Raw genomic sequence first — 12,971 nt, 5'->3', positions numbered from 1 at the left:
AGGTCCCACCACCCTCCGAGATGAGAACAATTCAAAGCAACCTCAACTCGCAGGGGGACATCATCACGCGTTCCGGAATCAACCCAGTCCTGTGCAACCTCGGACTGCCAACCACAATGGACGCCAAGAACGAGCCGACGGTCCAATATGATGACAAGCAGAGAGCCGACCAGTTTGAAGATGCGAAGGTGGCCGCAACAGCTGCGCTGCCAACATCGCAAGCCAACGAGAAGCTTACTTTCAGCGATCTGTGGGAGAACAAGCGCGTTCTGGGCTTCTGTCGGTTCATCTATCCCTATTGATCCCTGCAAAGAATGATTCGCTAATACGATGTGTGGCGGTGACAGGCTTGATGATCTACCTTTTGCCCATTAACTTTGGTTACGAAGTCTCGACCATCGGAAAGCTCCTCGCTGTAACCCCTTTTGCTCAACGTTTCGGCCACGAAATCAACGGAAAATGGCAAGTTGCCGCTCGGGACCAGCAGATCCTCAATGCCGCGGGCACGATCGGAATCTTCGTCTCGGCATTCGCAACAGGCTTCATTAGCGATATCTTTGGCCGGAAGAAGACCATTGGCCTCGCTTGCTTGATTTGCTGCGGTGGCACGATTCTTCAATACTTTGCTTCAACTATCATGATGCTTTTCGGCGGCAAGGTCGTTGCAACTTTTGGATTCGGTCTAGGTCACTCCTTGGGGCCTGTCTTTGTTGCCGAGCTCGCACCCGTCAAGATGCGTGGTGTTTGCCTGGTTCTTGTCAACACAATGATCACTGTTGGCCAATGGCTCAACTCGGCGACAGTACTGGCAAGCGATCACTATCACAATGACCTTTCTTGGCGAATCCCTTTAATTACGCAACTCATTCCTCCTGGACTGCTCCTTTGCGGTTTGGTATTCTTGCCCGAGTCCCCTAGCTGGCTTCTCATCAAGGGTCGTCGTGAAGAAGCCGCCATATCATACAAAAGATTCAACGGGCCCAGCTTCGACGTGGATGCCGCGTTGGCGATCGCCACTGTTGCCATTGCCAAAGAGCAAGAGGCCAAAAAGGAACAGGAGTCAGCTCGCTGGGTTGACTGTTTGAAGGGAGTCAACGGCAGGCGCACAGCAATTATTGTGATGATCTATCTCTCTCAGCAAGCCATTGGTGTGAACTTTGTTTCGGGCTACCTCACGTAAGGCAGCCACTTTTCTCTACAATTCCATGTCGAAGGTCACTAAACAGCTCGCAGATACTACTTTCGCTTGGCTGGAATTAACAATCCGCTTGCAATCGGCCAGGCAGCCTACGCAATTCAGTTCGTCGGCAACATGACTTCCTGGCCACTTGTGGATCGATATGGAAGACGTCCGTTGATCGTGGGCGGCGTATTCACCATGACAGCCCTTTTGCTTCTCATTGGCGGTATCAGCACCATCGGCAACCAAGCCTCACTCACCGCAACGGTCGCTTTCATGGTCATTTGGGGATACTTATATCAGGCAACTTTGGGTGCGGTTGCGTACTCTGTCGGAGGAGAAACTGCCAGGTATGTTTACGATAAACTCTCAGCTTAAGTTCTTAGACTTTGGATTGGATTCTGCATTGCTGCAAGCCATCAGTCCAGACTTCAGTTCAAGTGGTCTTGGTAGTGCACGTGGTGTTGCTCAATACATAGGCTTGTGGGCCTTCAACCCTGACTCGTGGATAAGAGGAACAGGGGCATGCCTTGCTGACGAAATGACAAACAGTGTGCAATTGCGACAAAAAACTTACAGCATCAATATCATGTGCTCGACCGCGGCGTCCTGCTTAGTATTGCAGGTGATGCCCTACCTGCTCAATACAGACCAGGCCAACCTGGGCGGTAAGATTTGCTTCATCTTCTTCGGCCTATCGTTGCCCATGTGCGCATGGCTTTACCTGTACTTCCCCGAGATGAAGGGTCGCAACTACGCCGAGATTCAAGAAATGTTTAGCAATCGCGTGCCGGCCCGCAAGTTCAAGTCTTATGTTTGTGAGGTCAGCGCTGGGGGCCAAGAGGAGAAGAAGCTTCAAGACGAAGCATGAAGGGGCAAGCGGTGGATACCGAGAATGTAATCTCTACGGCTACCATAGGCTACAGCAGTGAAAGACAGACCACCTTATCCTGACTTTGCAAAGGGTGTGAAGCGTTCGCGAAAAATCTGGAAGCCATAGGGCTACCGTTAAGAAGCTTAAATGAGGCACACAAACCGTTAATGAGCACACGATGCTCCGTGCAGCCATTGGGTGGCCTGGTCCCCTTGGACTCGCCTTTGCGCATTTCGGTTGGCTCACTGTCGAAACCCGGCCGAAATGACATGGGACTAATGCAGAGGCGATGATTAGCGACGTTTAGGATAAAGCAAAATAACGCAGTGGGCCGGGATCATAATCGGAGATTAGAGTGATCCTGACCGGGACTCCTGCTTGTCAGAGTTCTTTGCTCGAGTCCATGACAATGTTGACATTGTAATCGTTCAGTCTTCTAGGGCGCGTCCACAATTTTCTTTTAAAATCTCCGCTCTCCACGGTCTTCTCCAGATCAGCGTTCTTTTTGGGGGCAAAAACGTCTGGCACAGCCTCAGTTCACAGTTGTTGGTCCGTCGATCGCGAACACTTCGCCGTTACACTCATTTACAACTACACTCATTTACCAGCAACCATGTTCTCTCAGCGCCTCTTGTGGCTTGGTGCCACTCTTCTGGCCTCGTGCTCCCAGCTTGCAAGCGCCGAGTTGCCCGCCGACGCCATCGAGCTCGATCTTGTCTTCCCTCGTGGCGATGGCAAATATGCCGAGACCACCAACGGCTACCCTGTCCTCCTCAACGTCCAGAACCCCGACGTCGCGTACAAGTACGGCTACAACTTTGTCTGGGATATCTACTCGAGAAATAAGAACTCGTACATGCGCACCGCCGCCCACGGCATTTTGGGCGCTTCCATCGGAAACGACAGCACCTTTGGCAACGGCCCGCACCTCGAGGTCGGCAAGACCGGTCACCTCGCTGCAGGCGACTACACATTCGCCTGGGTCTTTGGCATGGGCGCCCAATGCGAGTTCACCGAGCAACCCGACTACAGCGAGTTCAACCTGAATCCGCGCATCGCCAACGGTAGCTTTGACTTCACCGTCGAGACCAGCGGTAAGGAGCCGACTTTCACCACTTGCCCGAGCGCTATTGGCAGCATGAGCTACGTTTCCACGACGACATACAACTCCGAGGCCACCAGCGTCTGTGCCGTCACCGCTTCCGTCACCCACGATTCGCAACCCTGCTCCGCTACCGTCAGCAACGACCAAGCTACTAGCGTTTACAGCGAGCTTGGTTATGCTCGCGCAACAGGATCTTCCGGAGCCGCATCGCTCAACTCGAACTTGCCCTCGTCTCATTTCGCTCTCATTGCCGGTGTATTCGCAGCGGTTGTAATTCTGGTATAAGCGCGGTAAACGACCTCCGTCGCAGATGCAATTCACAGAGAGACGCGCCAATGATGTTACGAAGAGCGGCAGCTGAAAGCGATGGGCATTACGACCTGCCCGATTAGCAGCCCTATGAACACTTCAATTCTTCGCTCTGCGAGGATGAGGGGCTGAGCAGCCACAGCACATGCAGGCTGTATCAACAGTACCTTATCAAAGTTTGCTGTGCCGTTCACGTCTGCCTTGGACTGGCCCATCGTGCAGGCGGCACAGTCCTGGTTCCCATCCACGTTGCTACCCCTCGCGGTACAGCACAGCAACCAAAAATAAGCCATAGATCTGCAAAAGGCGCAGTCAGATGGATCTGGCCCTCCGGGAGAGGCTTCGGGTGGTCAGGCATGATGCGGGCAAGGGACTTTAGTGACAAGATACCGCTCCTCGAGAGAGACATTTCCTCAACCACCAACATCTTCGTGCAAGGGTTGAACGGGTTGGTTCAGCCCCCAAAGGCCCAGATCGCTTCCTTGCTCGGTGTCACATCCTCCACCATCAATGTCAGCCAATAATGGAGCATGTCGGCTCACGTTAGCATTCAAAAACCTTGAAAAATACAACGGCATTCGTCCCACTCTTCCCAAAGTTCCCATGTAATGTATGTGATCTGCGGCATCGCAGTTGGTCCGCACATGTGCATGTAAGCACTGCAGGCTTCCAACTCAAGTAGCAGTCACGCTACAATGCCCAGGCTTCAAAAATCTGTCAAGCTTTCTCGGCGTGTTTCCAAGTACTTGAGGCTCCCCGGTCCCAAGCCACCATGCAACTTTCCGTATATTTGCTTTTGTGCCCGTATTCCTTTATCTTCATGCACTGAGCCTTTCTGACAGCTGCGACCTCGATCGGGACCCGGCAAACAGCAAACATGTCGCACAGACAACACTCGCACAATGTGAGCACAAGCTCGGCTGACACGATTTATGTCGAGCAACCGACAAGCCCCTTCATCCCTGGATCTGACAAGAGACAAAGTCTGGGATCGTAAAAGGCGTACCAATCAACGTTTGTTTCTGTCGATGACGTCTCTCCCAGTGAGCCTGCTTTGAGCAGCAACGGAGAATCTGGACGCTCTGTTCCCTCACGCTGGAGCAGAATCTCCGGTAAATCACACATCAAGTCCGACACGTTCTCGCCATCTGGCTCTTGGACTTTTGAGATTGTCAGTCTTTGTGTGACCATCCTTGCCTCAGCCGCCATCATTGGTGTTCTCGCAGCATACGACGGGAAGCCGCTAGTGTCATGGCACTTTCAAATCACTATCAACGCCGTTATTGCCCTGTTGGCTACCATTGCAACTGCGACTATGGCCCTCGTCCTTTCTAGTGGCATCTCTCAATTGAAATGGATTCATTTCAAGACTCGCCGCGAGCCGTTGTCGGATATGGAGGTGTTCGATGATGCCAGTCGAGGAACCTGGGGAGCTCTCATGATGCTCATTAAGCTTAGAGGAGGGTAAGTAGGATATGATTGTCAATGGCTTCGACCCACGTAAACACATTCAGCTGACCTGAAGTCCCGTATAGTCTTCTTGGTTCTTTTGGCGCGTTCGTTGCCATCTTGACCCTAGCATTCAGCCCCTTTGCCCAACAAATTGCCACGTTCCACGCACGCACGACCAACACTACAAAAGGAGCCATCAACCTCCGAGCAGAGGAATACTTGATCGCTCTGAGCAGTCAGACTGCATCTGAAGGCTTCATTCCGATTCTTCCTTTCAAGGCGGCCGTGTACAATGGTCTCTTTGCTGAGAACGGTAAGCCCTGGCTGAGCCTCCCTGTCAACTGCCAAACAGGTAACTGTACTTGGGAGCCTTTCGAGACTCTCGGTGTCTGCAACACCTGCGTTGACATGTCTGAGTTCATGACGCGATCATGTGAGGACGGATCGATCCCTGAAGGCGACATGACAGAGTGCGGCTGGTCAGTCCCAGTAGGTGCTCGCCTTAAGACACATGCCGACGTGTTCAGCATGACACCAATCTTCCCTCAAGGTCTTGGAGATATGTCTTACTCGACCATCATGAAGCTTGTATTTATGGGCACTGAAAGACAAGGGGGTGTCGCTGGTGCCCTTGCACCCTGGGCTCGCCAGTGCACCCTTCAAGCCTGTGTACAAACTCTGGACTCCGAAATCGTCAACGGCGAGCTGAAAGAGACCATTATCCATACCAGCACCAACGATTCCTTCGCCACAGCAACTCAAGACACCCTTGAGCCCATTTACATCTCGGGCCAGAGTGGCAATGAGTCCTATCCGATTGACATGAAAGTCATAATGGGCGTACGTTCGTGGTTCTCGGACCTGTTCCGGAATGGGTCGGCCTCGCGTAATGAAGAGGTCATCAACAAGACTATTACGACTCCAGACAATGTTATAGTCAATCTCACCGTCGGTATTTCCAGCGGCGAGACATTCTTTGATACCGACATTGTCCAGGCCTTTTACTGGAACTACTACGAGTACCCAACAGGGATTGATATGCTCATGAACGATCTTGCAACCAGTGTCACCGTCAGTTTCAGGAGCTTTAATGGCACCGATGTCATTGGCATAGCGCACATTGTTGAGAGCTACGTCCATGTCGAGTGGAGTTTTCTAGCGGTTCCGCTCCTCACTGTCTTGTTGACTACTCTTTTCTTGATCGCGGCGATCTACCAGACGTACCGCCAAAAGGCTAGTCTATGGAAGAGCAGTGTACTTGCAACCTTGGTTCACGGTCTAGATGGAAATGCCAGGGAAAGACTCGAGGACCTTGGTGGCTTAAAAGAGCAGCAAAAAGAGGCTAAGTCTGTGAGAGTGCAGCTGGATGACGGTGACGGTGGACTATTGAGGTTATCCAAGTACGATGATATCTGAGTTCCCATCTGAGGTTAATTCTGGGCGATCAAGTTGTGACGGATCTTGGTACTCGGGGGATTTGTGATCGCCAAGTTTGGTGTATTCGCTTATACGCTCTTTACGACTTTAATGATAACGATAATGGCTAGAGACGTCTTGGGTTCCATTTTGACTGGTGTTGAATAAAGATGAAATCGCTTATGTTGCTAAGCTCTGTTTTGTACAGATGAAAACTCTATGTAATCCTTTCCATGGCCATCCATTCCACTCATAGGCAAGTAGTAATTCTTGAATATTTAAACGTACTCGGCGCAGATGAGGTCACCTCCAATATCCATTACCTCTCTGATAGTTGCGTTGGGCATAATATCGACCATCCACAGGTTGTGGTTCAAAGTGGTTTCGTTGCCACCGTCGCCAAAATAGTCCGTCAGGGCCGCACTGGGGTACTCCATGCCGTTCTGGGTAAGATAGCTGGTAAGAGGGATGTTGCGGCCTCCCATGTCCGTCAAGCGGGAGCTGTTGACCTGCTGCCACTCCCACCAGAGACGGTCGAGATTGGTGTGGTGCAGGAAGAAGAGCGGCTCGCCAGGGCTGCCAACGACATCGAGCATCTGAAGAGATCGTGTCAGCTTTGATCACACTTACATCGGCGGGGAAGGGGGTTACTAACGGTTCCACCGACTGCAGAGTGGCCCGCGGTGTGAGGGTTGACCTGGTAGCATTCGAAAGCCGCCGTGTAGTTCTCAGAAGCGAAGCACTCATCAATGTACTGCTGCTGTCCGGTCTGAAAGCCGTTTGAGTTGAATGAGCGGGTCAAGCAATCTTCAGCATAGTTGGAGGTGGAGTTGATGTGGAGAGTCAGGTTGACGAAGGGGCCGTCAGTGACACATCCACCGTCGCTGTCACCGCCGAAGCCGGTGTCGGGATCAAATACAACGGAGGTGTTGAGTGAGTCCATGTCCAAGACCTCGTTCCAGTACGGCTGGCCACCCTCGTAGCCACACTCGGACTGAAGGAGATACTCATGGACACGCATGAAGTAGCGGTGCCAAGGAAGGAAAGATCCCTAAAGATTAAGTATTAGCCAAGCTTTCTCCTGCTACACTGAACTCCATTGTGCATACAGTGTTGTGAATGATGTTGGATTGAGTGATGTGTGCCCAGTCAAGCTCATCCCAGCGGTTGATGGCGCCTTCGATGGAGGTCTTAGCTGCAGTAGACTGGAGGCAGAGCTCGGCATCGATGTAAGCCTTCTTCTCAGTATCGGTCATGTTGTTCCTGTTCTTGGCTTTAGCTTCAGATTCCTTGGTTGAGTTCTAGAAAATTATGAAGTTCTTACCATGCTTTTCTCTGAGACTTGCTCGTGCAAGTGGTGTTCCAGGAAGCGGCGGCTGCCAAGCCTGTGGTCGCGAGGAGCGAGACTAGCGAGCGAAGAGTGACAGTCATTATGGCTGTTGTTCAAAGAGTGAAGAAATCGAAAAGTAAAGACTGGAGTGCGATCCTCGGATTTAGGCTGAGATGCTGAGTGGTGATGAGAAAAAAATGTCCACCATCTCGGCAGCCACCTGGGTTTATAACCTTTTTCTTTCATTCATCAATATCACGAACTCTTTCCTCCATCTTCTCAAGCAGAGCCGCGATGTTAGACATGGGGATGTGAGTGTGCACTGCGCAATCGGCCAATGCGCCTCACTTGGCAGACCGCGTCACCCTTGCTTCGTTCGGACGAACCGTAAATTTTACCCACTTCCCGTCCTGTTTCTCCTATTTTGCGGAGTGACCACCACAACAGCCATGTGGGATGTGCCATTGATGCTTAAAGCTGCCCCTGACTAAGAACCAGAATAGAACTGAGCTCCCCACAGATATTCGTAACGGCCTCCCTTTCTTTTGAATGAGCGGTGCGCAACCCTTGACCGTGGCACCGTGCTGTGAACTCTGGCGAAGGCGATTACGTTGTCTCGGGTTGAGCGGCGCGGCGGCAGTCACATCGTGGGATTAATCCCACAGGGAAGCTCCTACGAGCTCACTCCTGGAGACGTAGACGCATACTTAGCTTGGGGGAAATTGTATCCAGTAGATACCCTGCCTATCATGCACGGCAGTTGAGAGGGCCTAGCTGCCCACTCGCCGCGTCATTCTGGCGCAGTAAACAAGCATAGGTGAGTTATCAGATCAATCTTCGTGGTGACATACATTTGGTCGCCTCCACAATTACATAAGGCGAAAGACACGACAGCTAGAAGCGCTTCATCTTACCGCAGGGATGATCACTTTGGCATGCAGCTGAAACTCAAGGAGCGACTGAGAGAACATTGTACCAAACAATTGCAAATTCAAGACGACTTCTGGACCAATTGGTAGTTGAATGCCAATGGAGGGGGGATGCGAAGAAAGACAAGCTTCTTATTAGCATCGCCAGGTCTTGGCGCAAAGTTGGTTTACTGAACGCGGCCGGGTCGTCCCTTCTCCCCTGATCAGACAGACATTACTTGCAGTCGTGGGTGCGCTTTGACTAAATCAACCACGTTACATTTAGACGACACGTCCTTGTTAATATGAAGAGGCGCATCATCAGGCTGAGTAGGAACTTCAGTGGCTGGGTCGAGAACCGTTCAAGGGCCTGTCGAAACATGGACCTAGCGATATCGGCCCAGACGCAAACCTGATATGCACATCCGCTAGCTTTTTCTTTCAATGTGCATGCTGCCGGCCTAAGATGAATACGTCGAGGTTGCTTAGTGGTATCCGGTTGCTGTATGCAATGACCCGTGATATGCGTTCTTCCAATTCATTGTGCACTGGCTGTCTAGAGACTGAGCATGTTTTCCTCAACTTAGGAAATGCCCCTGTCAGGCACTCCACCACCTAAACACAACTATAATCCGCAGACTTTAGCTATGTTGACTTTGCATACCTATTGCATTCTTTGCAAGGCTAAACAAGAAGAACCAAAGGAAATGCTGGACTGTGATAGTTTGACAATCTTTGAATTCGAAAACCACCCCTGTCCAAGGAATGCCGATCGGACTGCGCGTCAGGCCCACCGGCGTCCGGTGGGCGCATTGAGCCAAACGCTATTAGATAAGTATTCGTGGACTTTATCGTCAAGTGGGAGGCATGCCAAGATGCCAAACTCTCTATTCCCACACATGTGGAATGCCCTATCGACGGGTTTTTCGGTTAACAAAAGTCATCTGTATCCTTGGCCCCTTGGCGAATGTCCGTCCTCACACTTTCAAGTCTGACAAGTTGCGGCCATCTTCGAGGCTGTGCTTAGATCGAGAGTTGTACTATCTCCCTGTCTTGGTTTCCGAAACTAACACCAGCCTCTGGCGAATCAATCCGACATTGGCTCGCCTTTCGCCCGACTATGAAGGTCAAACTTCGGCGACCGCGATTAGCGCGGCAAAAACACTCAAGAAAGTCTACAACGCCTAACGATTGACGACAACAGTCCAACGAGCCATTCTCTCATATAATCACCATTGTCACTCGAGTTGGTCTATCAACACAGTGGTCCTACTTGAGCTCTTGAATTCTGGGCAAAGAGATAAATCTCATAACGCCAGTGACAGGCGAGCAGTTCAGGTACTCGAACGTTGCCTCTCCCTTCTTTAGTACCGAGACCTCATGCCAGGTACGAAACTTCCTTGACTCTCCCCACGTTTTCGCGTGTTTGATGGCTCCAATGTATATAGCCAGGTGAGAACGATGCGTTTTGGACCACTCTTCCAATGCACTCAGGTTCGTGAAGAACCCAGCACCGCAGGTCTCCTTCTTGGTATAGCCATCGGCGTCTCTGTTGCCCAAGAATCGCAAACCCATAGCACCGCCTTTCTCACGATTTTCCCACAGGTATCCCAAGCCCGCCCTCAAGGTCGGTTCCAGCTCCGTCTCGTATGACTGTGCCTCTTCAACGCAACAGTTTTCCCAAAATTGACCGGATCGGATGTGAACAATATTGTCGTAGTTTGTTCCATTTAAGTGCTGTCCTAGTCCGACCGGGGTATCTTCTGGCTTTGACGCCTTCGCATCTCCACCCTGTTCAAAAAGGTCATGAGCGGAGGCCGGAATTCGATCTCTTGCCGCTCCCCAATATGCTGACAGCTGATGCTCTTTTGTACCAGTCTTCGGTAGCCTGGCCAGACCAGGGAGATAGTCGAGTCCAGAGTAATTTGTTTCAAGGCGTGAGATAGGCGTCGTGAAGCTCTCCCTCCATAAACCAACGAGCATTCGGTGTTCTGGCGCGAGTTTGGCGTAAAGAGACGCGATGTCAAGTTTCTGCAGACTTGCTTCTCCTTTTTCAGCATCGTCCCAATAACAGACCCAAACAAATGTGTTCGGGGCGTCATACCCATCTAAATGGTTGAAGCTCTCGGTTGAAAGCGGTCTATCTTCCGTGTTTGTACTGAGCCATGCCTCAACCGCCTGGACTGCCTGTTTGACGAATGTTGAACTATCAGAAGCGCCGTGATGAGATTGTATACCGATATATGCTGTAAATACTTTCTGTACGTCTTTGCAGAGGGTAAGTTGCCATCGTGGAACCGGCGGCCGATGACGCTCTGGTCGCCGGAGGGGATAAGTTCGCATGTCTGAGGACATTCCCGTTGTCGTGTGATGTCTTGACCGATGTAAAATATCTGAAACATTTGCTCAAGTGGCGGGAAGGTTCAATAAATGTCAAGAGCAGCTCCGTGATGGTGTGAGCATCCGGAATCCAGATTCCAGAACGCAGCTCGACCTCATGGCCGCAGTCCACTGTCAGCAGGCTATTACTAACACTCACTGTCATTGGTGGGAACTCGGAGCTTTTTCTGGCCCCGACGGTTTGGACAAGTCCGCGGGCTCAACAAAGGTGCTCGTGACGCCTGAAGGCGCCCTCTTACGTAAACGGGAAGACCTTCTAGTCATGAGTATCATGTTGGTGAGTACTAGTTAAACATCCAAACTTCCCCAGGCAGAAACAATGCAGTTGCAAGATGAGCGACAGGACTGTCCGTAGCAATCATATGTTTGGCACATTCCGAGGGTAATGTACTTTAGCAACCTAGAGTAACATATTCGTAGCAGGGCAAAGAAGGTGCTTAATATGTTCAAGACTTAAGGGAAATACCAAAGATATCAGACCCCCTTTACAGCAGTTTCTCGATAAATGGCGTCCATCTTGAGTTTGATCAGCATACTGATTGGATGTGGTGTTGATTCTCCAAGTATGGAACAGACGGAAAACGAAAGCAGCTGCAGTCCAATGAATAGCAGAGGTCGGCTAAAAGCAAATCTATTACACAAAGATTATGTGTTGAAATCGCCGCGGTATGTACAGGTTACAAAGAACATCAAAGAAACTTCCAATCATTACTGCGTAGAGACTTCAGAAGCTTGTTTGTTCAATGCCTACCTACTTTAGGTTTTATACTTGAGTTGCTTGTGGCTCCGGACCACTGCAGTCCTCCTGCAACACTTCGACTCACATAATTATAAACAACAAGGTGTCACCAATCACCAACAATCGAAACTCCCGCTGAAGTATTTCTACTCGATTGCTTTTTAAAGCCATCACCCATAGCCAACCGTAGCAGCCATGTCAGCTACAAGCGCCAAAGGATCCATTCAAAAGCCTACTCGTTCCAGGCCCATCCTGAGGCTCGATATTGCTGCCGCTTTGGGACTGGGGAAAGTAGGCAAGCCGATCTTGGTCAGGGAATATCAAAGTCCAACATTGACACTAGAATCGGCGAAAAGGGAAGTATCCAAACACCCTCTACCCGAATACCTACCTGACATCGTGGAACAGCAAAATCATTCACGAGAAAGACTTCAGCGATCCGGTGACGCGGAGACTCACGACTGTCTTCATTGGGCTTTACAACATACCTACGACAAGCAGCCACGAAACTCATGGGATAGTTGCAGCTGTGTAGGCGGCACTTACGAAATTGACTCGGATTATTTTGAGCCCATGACGGAAGACGAATTTGTTCAGAGACGTGTCAGACTCCACGAGACATACGAAGACCTAGAAGCCTCGACACAAAATCCAGTGAGCACTCAACTTCGTGCTGGAAGTGCAAATGATGAAGTCAGAGAGACTATAGATATGGACCTCTCTGCTTTTCCTCTTGTACAAAATCGCCTCCAAGAAGTGAATATCACAATCGAAAATCAGACTAACGACCAGTCAATTGAAGATGCAGTTGGGCCAGTGGAACTCTTGGAAGATTTACAAAATGATCTAGAAGTTGCCGCATCTGTTGTAATGCATGGCCAAGGGAATCAAACAGATGGTGGGACTAACAGTACAGTTGAAGAACCAGAGGTTGGTCGTCGCACTAGATTCCACGAACACTTGGACTCGCTCGATGCACCAGTATTCCGTTTGAGTTTGGCCGGCCTTACTCCTCCTCAGCAGTCGACTCCAATGCTGGAATCCAACTGTGTAAGTCAACATACCCACTTCCTGGCACCCCCCTGTTTCTGGCACCCACAAAAACGCGAAAATCCACCACAACCCAATGCCCACCCCCAACCTCCTTTTATCACAACATTTTCAATTCGCGTCCAAATGGGCTCATCTTTTGCACATGTCTTCTTCTATATATAATGCCTCAATATACCGAAGATCAGCTTCGTCAGGCTCTCGAGGA

At 50.6% G+C, this 12,971-nt stretch overlaps 6 protein-coding genes across 6 annotated transcripts; 4 read left to right on the top strand and 2 right to left on the bottom strand.

The window, feature by feature from the left end:
• Positions 1-116: 116 nt before the first annotated feature.
• On the top strand, positions 117-2,051 carry CTAM01_15573 (maltose permease; the record flags this gene model as incomplete). The annotated part of the gene is made up of 4 exons (XM_060531570.1): positions 117-279; positions 348-1,176; positions 1,234-1,530; positions 1,733-2,051. The coding sequence occupies 4 exons, from the start codon at positions 117-119 to the stop codon at positions 2,049-2,051; spliced, it is 1,608 nt and encodes a 535-aa protein (XP_060373841.1).
• Positions 2,052-2,667: 616 nt separating this feature from the next.
• Positions 2,668-3,444, top strand: CTAM01_15572 (uncharacterized protein; the record flags this gene model as incomplete). Its single annotated transcript, XM_060531569.1, has 1 exon — positions 2,668-3,444. The coding sequence occupies one exon, from the start codon at positions 2,668-2,670 to the stop codon at positions 3,442-3,444; it is 777 nt and encodes a 258-aa protein (XP_060373840.1).
• Positions 3,445-4,345: 901 nt separating this feature from the next.
• CTAM01_15571 (uncharacterized protein) lies at positions 4,346-6,336 on the top strand (the record flags this gene model as incomplete). The annotated part of the gene is made up of 3 exons (XM_060531568.1): positions 4,346-4,461; positions 4,513-4,932; positions 5,004-6,336. The coding sequence occupies 3 exons, from the start codon at positions 4,346-4,348 to the stop codon at positions 6,334-6,336; spliced, it is 1,869 nt and encodes a 622-aa protein (XP_060373839.1).
• A 278-nt stretch (positions 6,337-6,614) lies between these two features.
• On the bottom strand, positions 6,615-7,767 carry CTAM01_15570 (amino acid transporter; the record flags this gene model as incomplete). Its single annotated transcript, XM_060531567.1, has 4 exons — positions 6,615-6,932; positions 6,992-7,387; positions 7,446-7,599; positions 7,661-7,767. 4 exons carry the CDS (start codon positions 7,765-7,767, stop codon positions 6,615-6,617), a joined length of 975 nt encoding a protein of 324 aa, XP_060373838.1.
• Positions 7,768-9,843: 2,076 nt separating this feature from the next.
• On the bottom strand, positions 9,844-10,557 carry CTAM01_15569 (uncharacterized protein; the record flags this gene model as incomplete). The annotated part of the gene is made up of 1 exon (XM_060531566.1): positions 9,844-10,557. The coding sequence occupies one exon, from the start codon at positions 10,555-10,557 to the stop codon at positions 9,844-9,846; it is 714 nt and encodes a 237-aa protein (XP_060373837.1).
• A 1,351-nt stretch (positions 10,558-11,908) lies between these two features.
• Positions 11,909-12,928, top strand: CTAM01_15568 (uncharacterized protein; the record flags this gene model as incomplete). The annotated part of the gene is made up of 1 exon (XM_060531565.1): positions 11,909-12,928. One exon carries the CDS (start codon positions 11,909-11,911, stop codon positions 12,926-12,928), a length of 1,020 nt encoding a protein of 339 aa, XP_060373836.1.
• Positions 12,929-12,971: the final 43 nt, after the last annotated feature.

This window comes from Colletotrichum tamarilloi, assembly GCF_030869305.1.
Source record: "Colletotrichum tamarilloi strain Tom-12 chromosome Unknown Scaffold_168.1, whole genome shotgun sequence".
In the NCBI taxonomy this organism is placed as follows: Eukaryota; Fungi; Ascomycota; class Sordariomycetes; order Glomerellales; family Glomerellaceae; genus Colletotrichum; species Colletotrichum tamarilloi.
The sequence above is the reverse complement of the archived record's forward strand: the minus strand, read 5'-3'. Positions and strand labels throughout refer to the sequence as shown.